This window comes from Octopus bimaculoides, chromosome 11 (genome assembly GCF_001194135.2).
Source record: "Octopus bimaculoides isolate UCB-OBI-ISO-001 chromosome 11, ASM119413v2, whole genome shotgun sequence".
NCBI classification, from domain to species: domain Eukaryota; kingdom Metazoa; phylum Mollusca; class Cephalopoda; order Octopoda; family Octopodidae; genus Octopus; species Octopus bimaculoides.
Window position 1 is genome coordinate 9,363,275 of NC_068991.1, and position 10,041 is coordinate 9,373,315.

Below are 10,041 nucleotides of genomic sequence, written 5' to 3' on the forward strand. Positions count from 1 at the left end.
AACACTTTTTGAAAGCTGAAAACCAAACAACATTTCCTATCATATTTATCTTCCACAAATTCATTATTTCTTTATTTCACGTTCTCTTACTCTCTTTCTTTTTCTTAGCTATTTACTTTCATTCTTTTCATTCTTTCATTACCTTTCCCTCTTATATAAGAGGGAAAATATTGAAATTTCCATCTATCACTTTCTTACCTTTTCTTTTTTACTCTCAGTTGCTCTTCTCTCTTTTTTCTTTTCATCCCGCTTCTTCCTTGCTCTCTTCGATCTCTCTTTTTCTCTCTCTCTCCCTTTCTTTTTCCTTCATCTCTCTTTCCCTTTCTATCTGTTTTATGACGTGCCTTCCAAACAAACGCAAACATTATTACGTCATTTCAGAAGGGTGAAGCTACAACTTCTCCCAAGATGGCATTGTTTACTAAGAAATATATCACAGCGAGTCAAGTAAATATTTGATAGTCTCGGCAGACAAAGCAGCAAACTTGGTACCACGGAGAACGTCGAGGAAGATTCGCTAAAAAAGTCATCCCATTCTCGTGTGACTTATTTTTATATATATACAGAGAGAGAGAGAGAGAGAGAGAGAGAGAGAGAGATTGATAGATAGATAGATAGATAGATAGATAGATAAATGGAAGGATGAGCGGGTGGATGGATGGATGGATAGATAGACAGACATACATATAATTAAACAGAAAATATCTTAAATATCATTGTTTTCTTTATTATTATTTTTTCTGTTCATTTCAAGCATATGTGGCTCTTGTTCCTTCCTTATGGCCCGAGATGTATTGATGACGTTTCATGAACTGCATTTTTTTGAAAATAGGAGCTTAATGCAGAAGAAAATTGATCCCTAATTCCAGTGAGCGTGTGTTTGTGTGCAACCGGTGTTTGTTTGTTTACGTCCCCATAACTTAGCAGTTCTGGCCGACGTAATAAGTAGTTTAAAAAAACTATGGAATGTGGTATATCTGTTCGACTAAAAGCTTCAAGGTGATGCCACAGCATGGCTGCAGTCCAATGACTGATGCAAGTAAAAGATAAAAGACAAAAGATGTGTATACTCTGTGTGTGTGTGTGTGTGTGTGTGTGTGTCCGCACATACATGCGTTCTTACGTACGTACGTGTATCTATGCATATATATCTATAGGGACATATAATATTTAATTTTGTGTATATATCTGTATATGCACGCGCGTGTTTGTGTCGCTGCATCGATGTAATATTTTTTTAACCGTTTTGTTTCTGATGAAGAAAATTTATTGGGTTTTTTTCGTTTTTTTCATTTTCAGGTTATATTCTATAGCTAGCATCTTCTCTATATCAGAGACCAAGAAGAATTTCTAGTCACGCACAAAATAAAAGATATTTAGAAATCTTGACCCATTAAATATTACTCTACATTCATTTAGCCATTGATACGCTACAACTGAACAAAAATCTGCATGTCAATTGGATAGTAAATCTTTCAAGAGATAATCACGATATATTTAAATAAATCCCTGTTGATAGTGAAAGGAAATGCAAATCCAGATCAAATTTAGATATTTAGGACTTATACGTTCTACAGTTTGCAAAATGATAATCGAAACGGGTTTGAAAAGAAAATCCACATATTACTTACGAACGTGCGATTGCATAAATTGCATAAATTTAGTAATTCAGTAACATGCTTAATATCTGTGTCTTAAGTTTTGCACACAACTTATGTATGTGTGTGTGTATGTATGAATACATATAATATATACATACACATGTAATAACATTATATATATGCAAGTATATGATTATATGTGTGTGTGTGTGTGTGTGTGTGTGTGTGTGTGTGTGTGTATGATGTATATATATTTATAAAATATATTTACTTTTGGGAATTTCTAAATACATATAGATATATGCACACACATAAATATATATATATGAATATAGGCACGCACAATACATACGCATGCGCATACATATTTTGTATACTTGTGTCTGTTTGGCTGTGTTCAATAATGCCAAAGCTCTGTACTTCTGTCTATCGTGTACTTCCTTAGATCGATACGCTTGATCGATAATTTACATTCAATAAACTTCTGAATTCTAAACCATGCTAATTGTTTTATTAAGTCTAAACTCACCCTGTAATTTTCTCTGCTTGTAGGAAAAACCCCGGAAGACTTACTGGCTTTTAGGCTCCCTAAATTCTACGTAGTAAAAGGTTTTTACCTAGAAAGGTGCTATTCTGGATTTAATTAAATAAGATATTTTCGATTTTTTTTTAATCTTATAATCTAATACTTGCCTCTTGATGGATTGCTTTTGTTCTTTTTTAACATTTGTCCTGCTCATACTAACGTATTTATGTGCTTATGTTCGTGCATCGCTGTCTGAAGCGTGTTGTTGCCGTCGTGATCATGGTTGATGTTGTTGCCTGTGTTGCTAATGATATAAGGAATGGCAGTGTCGATGGTGGTAGCAGTGGGGTGCTGCTCCTGCTGCTATTTCCTGGTGAGTAAACCCGGTGTCTGGGCACAGATACACCGAATCCGGAATCTATCTTCAGACTGATGTTTTGTCCGTCCGTGTACCGTTCTTTTTGAAGTGGCATGATGTCCTACATTGTTGTCCCTTGGAACGTCTAGATTTTCCAACGTCAAAAGCTACTCGAAAATCTTGTTGAGGGAATGTTAGCAGCTAGATTAAACTTATTTCTAACACAGGCGCAAAGGCCTGTGATAATGGTTCTCAACCAGGGTCCATACGACCCCTGAGGTCCACATAAGATTTTGGGAGTGTCCATGCAAGAAAAATAGAAAATTGGAGATTCTCGGTATTTTAAGGGTTCATGAAAAAGATTCTGCTTAGATGTATTTATTGCAAGAAACAGTTAGGGGATATTAGGTCAAAATCCCCCGGCAGTCAATAGCCCCCAGTACATTGTTCTTTCTTAAATAAAAATATTTTAGGAAGGTGAAATTTTATTAAAAAAATTTCTTAATATTTATTAGTTGATATTTTTGTGAAAAATTTGTCCGGGTTGATTTTGTGATCGGGGGGCTTTGGCTTCGGGGGAATTTGTCCTTGGAGGGATTTTATCCTCGGCGGGATTTTGTTCTGATACCTTCTCAGAGAGCGCTATTGCAAACCTGCACAAGTGAGTGTGTAAAAGCAAGACAAGAATTTTGAAAGAAGCATCAATAAAACTACTTATTAAAAATCAAATGGCTATTTGGGGTCTACCAGAATAAAACAGTAATGAAAGGGGTCCATATGTAAAAAAAAAAAAAAAACTGTTGAGCACCATCGGCCAAAAATCTTCCTCTATTAACTTACATCGTTAGCATTTTTAAAGATTGTAATAAACGTTGGGTTGTATACTTCTCTGTTTACTATGTGTTTGAGGTTTGATTTTCTTACCCCCCACACTTACACAAAATTCTGTGTGAAGTTCGTTTCATCTCTCCTCTTTGCATGATTACTATACTGGCTAACCATAATAATGTTCAAAATAGGTGGTTGTTTTGGGTTTGTTCGTTTAGTTTTGTGTTTTTTGTTGGTTTGTTTGTTTGATTTTCCTGAGGGGTTTTTTTTTTGTTTTTTGTTTTTTGCCTTGATGCGATATACTAACAAGATCTCTTTCCCCTCTGCTCTTTACGGACACTTACCTTACTACTCTGTTTTGTTTCGATTCCTAATTGAAATCATTTTTTTTTAAACCTGTGATTCGACCGCATGCTCTCCTTTAGAAATTTTGCAGGCTAAGTGTGATGACTATATAAACATAATCTTTTTACTAAAATTTCGTGACATAGTCTTTAAGCCCGTCTCTGTTAATTTTCTCTCTCTCTCTCTCTCTCTCTCTCTCTCTCTCTCTCTCTCTCTCTCTTTCTTTCTTTCTTTCTCTCTCTCATTCTCTCGTGCTCTTCTCCTCTCTTATTCGCTCATGTTTTCAATCAATTTTTTTACGATTTACTTTGTGTTATATTTAGTATGTAGACTGTTAAATTATTTTAATAATGTAGCAATATTTATACGACAATGGAATCTAGCACCACCACCACCCCACTCAGCTCAAAACAATATCTAATTTATAGATCAGTGACTAGTTGTCACTTTGAAAACTATATATTTCGAACGGGAATTTGGCAGCGCTACCTCTAGCCGAACAATTATTCTGTGTCGATGAAGGGAGATAACCCGGAAATCGCGATACACAGATATTGTTTTGAGCTGAGTGGGGGTGCTAGATTCCCTTGTTCGAAAATATAAGGACACAGATCGTGTCGTATAGCCATCTGGAGACGATGTCTCCTGGGGCTAAATTACATCAATATTCGTCCTAAACCAGGACTGCCATGTTATGTTAGCAAAAATCTTTACTCCAAAGTACTGTTGCTAAATATCTCTCGTTGTGGGATTTAAAAATAGTAATTTTCTAATTATTATTATTATCGTTATTGTCGTTGTTGTTTTTTCTTGTTTTTTTGGGGGTTTTTTTGTTTGTTTTTTTATCATGAGCAGATATGTCTAATGAGTCTTTCGAAGAAATTGGAATATTACCCACCGTTTTAATTTATGTAAAATGTTTTGAAATTATGTTACCAACGACATGTTTTGGAATGTTTGTATGTCCACTCCATTTACTTTGAAGTAAAAAATAATATGTTTGTCTTTATACATTTTATATGTTTTATGTTTTGTAAATAATGTTTACTAGAAATCCAAAGTGGCATCTTATGGAGGAGTTCACAACAGTGCTGGTGGCACTAATGTAAACTGGTGCACTTAACTCACCGTACAAAAAGAAAATCTTTAATGAAGCGCACAGAAAATTCAGACATATATGCACTGTGGAGGACACAAGAAAGAACAGTATAGCCAAGCCAGAAATCTAGACTCATATCCATACACAATAAAGAACATACAAGAACAGTATAGAAAAATATAATTCAAACGATAACATTAGTAATGATCCTTTCTACTAAAGGCACAAGTCCTGAAATTTTGGGGAAGGGGACTAGTCGATTACATCGACCCCATTGTTTCACTGGTACGAAAGGAAGAAAGGCAAAGTTGACCTCGGCGGAATTTGATCCCAGAACCTAATCTTTTCTACTCTAGGCACAAGGCCCGAAATTTTGGAGGAGAGGGTCAGTCGATCGACCCCAGTACGCAACTGGTACTTAATTCATTGACCTCGAAAGGATGAAAGGTAAAGTCGGCCTCTTCAGAATTTGAACTCAGAACGTAACGTTAAGCATTTCGCCCGGCATGCTAACGATTCTTATTTCTTTATTACCCACAAGGCGCTAAACATAGAGGAGACAAACAAGGACAGACAAAGGGATTAAGTCGATTACATCGACACCAGTGCGTAACTGGTACTTTATTTATCGACCCCCGAAAGGATGAAAGGCAAAGTCGACCTCGGCAGAATTTGAACTCAGAACGTAACGGCAGACGAAACACCGCTAAGCATTTCGACCGGCGAGCTAACGATTCTGCCAGCTCGCTGCCTTAATAACGTTAGTAATGATAGAAGCTGCTTCGCAAGCCAAAGAAGACTCTTCATCTTAAGTTGACTCTCGGAAAAGAAAATGACATGGCAGAGCTTTGTCGCAAGGTGCAGTGCTTCTCTGCATTTCGAATGCGTTGAAGAACTGCCAAAAATATTAAGAGCTTTTATATGTTCACTAAAAAGTAGTTGAAAGAAGCTCTAGCCGATGTTTGGTGCTTTGTCGTTTCTATCGATCGGAGTAGGATCTAATGAAAACGTGTATCTGATCTTTGAGGCTGAAGATGAGATAAGGGAAATGGGAGAAATGGTGCGTCATAAACTCACTCATAAACTAGTGCCGAAATGCATGGGTCGATGCAACATAAGTATTAAGGCCAATGACTTCGGTTTAGACGATAAATCTTGGTGCCGAATGAACCGGTGGTGAGTGCTGAGGTAACACCAAATGATAGCAGATTTGGTTGGCTCTGCAATAAACATAGAAGCCCTGATGATCTTTGAAGACCACAAAGCTATTCATGAGCTGAGTTCAGTCGTGGGTGTTGAGAGAAAGAGGAAAAGATTACAAACGGGATACAGAAAACCCAACAAACCTATGACGAAAAGCGTTTGGGTCGTGACCATCCCGTCTCTGATATATGGTATACTATCGCCTTGGGTCGAGCAATATTTTATGAGTTGAACTTGGTATGCAGAAACTGTGTAAAAGCCCATTGTATACACATACGTGTCTGTGTGCGAGTGAAAGAGAGGGGGGAGATTATAAATTCCTTATGCAATTTTAAATTTGCATAAATTAATATTTTTGATATGGTAGAATTATTCTGTGAAAAGGTTCAGTGAGAGAATTTATTTCATTTTTAGATTGAAATATTTTTGATTGTTAATTTTCAACATATCCACCGCCATTATGCACACAAAGCTTGAAGCGATTCTGAAGTTGCAGAAATACGTTTTGAGGCTGAATTTTTAAAATCACATTCGTTATCCTATCCCGCAAGCCATCTCAACAAGTTTGGTCAAATAAATAGCTATATTTAAATGTTTCCGTTAAAAGTTGAAGTAAATATAATTTTTTTTTTCTATTTTCAAAAGCAATAGTTACCATATTTGATAGCATAAAAGACACATGCATATTAAACACACCCTTAATTTCAACAACGCATATTCTGGGAAAAAAATTATCAGTGCATTAAATTTTACGACTTCGGAATCTCTTACAACTCTTCTGGGCGGTTTCCTTGTTTAAATTGGTGAATGCTGCCGTAATCCTTGCCTTTAGTTCATCTTTAGTGTTACAAGAAGTTTTATTGGTCTCTCGCTCAACTGCGCCCCACACATAGTAATCAAGGGGTTTCAGTCTGGGGAGTTAGGTGGCCAAATGTTAGGGGTGATGTGGTTGCAGAAATTGTCTAACCGCCATGACTGGGTTCTCCTGTTTGCGTGACATAGGCTCTTCCAGCAACCACCCTGCTGACCCAGGCACTTGATGTAGGCCTCCGTGCTGAGTCTGAGGTCGTGTGGGAAGATGAATGGAGGCATAACGTCGCCATCACTAGTGATCACTCCAAACACCATGATGCTTGACTGGACGTTTGATTTTTATCACTCTCGGTACATGTTTTGGGGGACACGGCAAGCCAACGGTTGTTCTGTGTGTTCACCATTTTGTGAAAAACCAAAGCATGTTCAGTTGGAGGGGATGCTTGAGTTTATTCAACAGCTTCGTAGTGCGGCCTTCCCTCTTGTTCTTGATGGCTTGGGATAAAAATTGGTCCTTTATCATCTTGTATGTGGAATATCAAATGTCTTCATGCACTACCTGCCTGATAAGCAACTCATCCACTCCTATGTCCTTGGTGATGGACCTGATTGACTTGGAGGGATTGTTGTCAATCATGGCCTGGGTCTCACCAACAAATTCATGAGTTATTTTCTTATCAGAACGACCAGAGTGAGTTTTCCGAGCTGCCGTACCTTCGTAATCATCATTAGACTCATCCAACTCTTTCCGAATCCTCTGCACTGTCCTCAAATTGACACCGAAACACTCTGAAATGTTTGTATTGGGGCTTCTGGTATGAATACCAAGCAGTACAGCATGCCGTTTCCAATTTTCTAGCAGAGTGAATTGCGCCATGGTACTGTTTTTCTCACAGACGGTGCCCAATTGACCCTACTATACTGTGCAGTCGACAGAATCAAAAACAAACAACGCGCATACGCAAAATTAAAGATATAAAATGGCGACAATTTACTCATCGCACCCTGTATGTATGCATATATATATATATATATATATATATATATATATATATATATATATATATATATATATATATATATATATATACATACATGTATGTATATGTGTGGGTGTGTATTTGTGTGTGTATTATGGGTGTGTTTGTGCTTGGGTAGGTGATCTGAATAACAGTATGAATAGAAATAATCTCCCCCAAAATATCACAATTTCCCAAACAATAGTTTCGTTAAACTCATGAGAAAGATTTCTTTGTCTTTCTTTTTCTTTTTCTTTTTCTTTTTCTGCGAGATGGGTGTGATACCTTCGTTTAATCTCTCAAGACCTTTCTTGAGAGAAAGCAAGATATCAGCGTTTTTGCTTCATTCTTTAGTATTACTATTTCATACTTAATCATCTTTTTGTTTTGTTTTTGTCTTTTTTTGTTTTTTTGCTTTGTTTTTTTTTTCCTGAGAAGGGTAAGATTATGCCTTTGTATAGCCTCTCCCGGTCCTCATTTTTCTTAATGTTACAACCATATGGAAGTGAGATGTTGAGGTCTTGTGGGTCGTTCATCCTGCAAAACTCGAACGATTCTTGGAGTTACTGGCGCAGCATAGAGGAGAGTCATAAATTTCACCATCGAAGCTTCAGAGAAGGCTACGAAGTGGTTTTGGATAAGGAGGCCAGAGCAGTGGTTTGTTGCTGCTGGGATGCAAGCTGGGGCTTGACCAACACTTGGCTGAGTCAACAGGGTGAGTAGGTCTGATGTTGAAAAACTCGAAACTACCATGGACTCCAGAAATGTCACTAACGATGCATCCATTACATCCATTTCATCTTAATACCAAAACTATCTGCTTTTAGAGCTTTGCCTGATTATCACGAACCGGAAAATTGGTAAGGTACAAAATAAAAGGAAACGTATATACTATACATGTTTTGTTTTTTTTTGTTCCTTAACTTCAAGTCTAGACTTCTAATCCCACCAAATATTATAAGGAAATGGTTATCTCCCTTTTACTCGTCGACGCCACATCTTTAGTCTTCCTCTTTCATATTTGATAATCTTCTTCAACATCTACTTCCATTTCATACCAGCTGTTGTTCAGTCAACACTAACCAATCTTTTTTTTTTTTTTTGTCACTAGGCACTCCGTCGCTTACGACGTCGAGGGTTCCAGTTGATCCGATCAACGGAACAGCCGGCTCGTGAAATTAACGTGCATCCCAGGAGCAGCAAACCACTGCTCTGGCCTCCTTATTCAAAAGTACCGACTTTAAGCACGCATGTGCAGGAGGCAGTGTAACAATAATAACGATATGTTATGGCGAAAGTACGGATAATTTTTTGACTTACCCTTGTATTTTCTAAAGTTATTATATTTCCCAAAAAGATTAGTAAAAAGCGTGAGCATGGCTGAGTGGGTTAGAAGTTTGCTTTGCAGCAACCTGGTTTGGTGTTCCATCCTCTGCGTGACGCCTTCGACATATGTCATCTACTATAGCCTCGGACCGACCAAAGCTTTATGAATGAATTTGGAAGCCTGTCGTGTATATATATATATATATATATATATATATATTGGGTTGGCAACTAAGTTCCCGCCGTTTTTTTAAATTTCGGAATTTATTGCGTTTTTAAATTTTGGAATCTATTTCTTTTTCGTTTTTTCCGAATTCCTCACGCAAAGCATTGGCCAACTTGGAGCTGCAATAGAGAAACATTTGCTCTAAGTACAGCTCAGTTCTCAAGAACCACCCGAAGCGTTTGGTTGCAGCGAAGCAAACTTATAGCTACACGGCTTTACCTACATTTTTTTTTAATTACTTTTTATCTTGTGGTAATATATCAGGGAGTGAAATTTATCTAAAAAACTTGTTGCGTGCCTAGAAAAAGAATCTCAATTTAGTTAGCTGGAATATTTCTCGAGTGGTTCTTAACAGGAACTGTGAGTGGTATTGGCGACAGAGTGTCGTCGCTACTATTTCCTTCACTCTTCAACAGTTTCTGATCTTCTCTCTGTTGCTGGATTCTCACAGCTACCCACACCAAAATTCCAACTCTTTCGCTATTATTATATTCATCTCTCCTTCTTCATTGAGTATTGCTTTAACTCCCCTTGCACCCAGGGTTTTCATTCTTTGTTCATTATTTCATTCATTCACGTTCTTATTTTTTTCTTTCATTCATGCATATATTCTTTAATTCTTTCATACATTCTTCCTTTCATTCAAAGCTAAGAGAGAGGATGAATGTTCTTATAGGGGGACAACCGCATCTAAGGG

The 10,041-nt window shown here is 37.2% G+C and overlaps 1 protein-coding gene across 3 annotated transcripts in view; it reads left to right on the forward strand.

Annotated features, from left to right (window-relative positions):
• The window catches only part of LOC106880009 (soluble guanylate cyclase 88E), a 35,953-nt gene that overhangs the window by 20,314 nt on the left and 5,598 nt on the right, over nucleotides 1-10,041 (forward strand). The window contains exons 7-8 of one of the 3 annotated variants that reach the window (XR_008265153.1): nucleotides 2,154-2,226; nucleotides 4,710-5,204. The exons of 1 other annotated variant lie outside the window; for it this stretch is intronic. Coding sequence is in view for 1 of the 2 variants with exons in the window: in XM_014929796.2 (XP_014785282.2) it covers nucleotides 2,154-2,204 (51 nt within the window). In the remaining variant the exon portion in view is untranslated. The remainder of the gene's footprint in view (nucleotides 1-2,153; nucleotides 2,227-4,709; nucleotides 5,205-10,041) is intronic. One more of the 3 variants, XM_014929796.2, reaches the window with a different exon arrangement.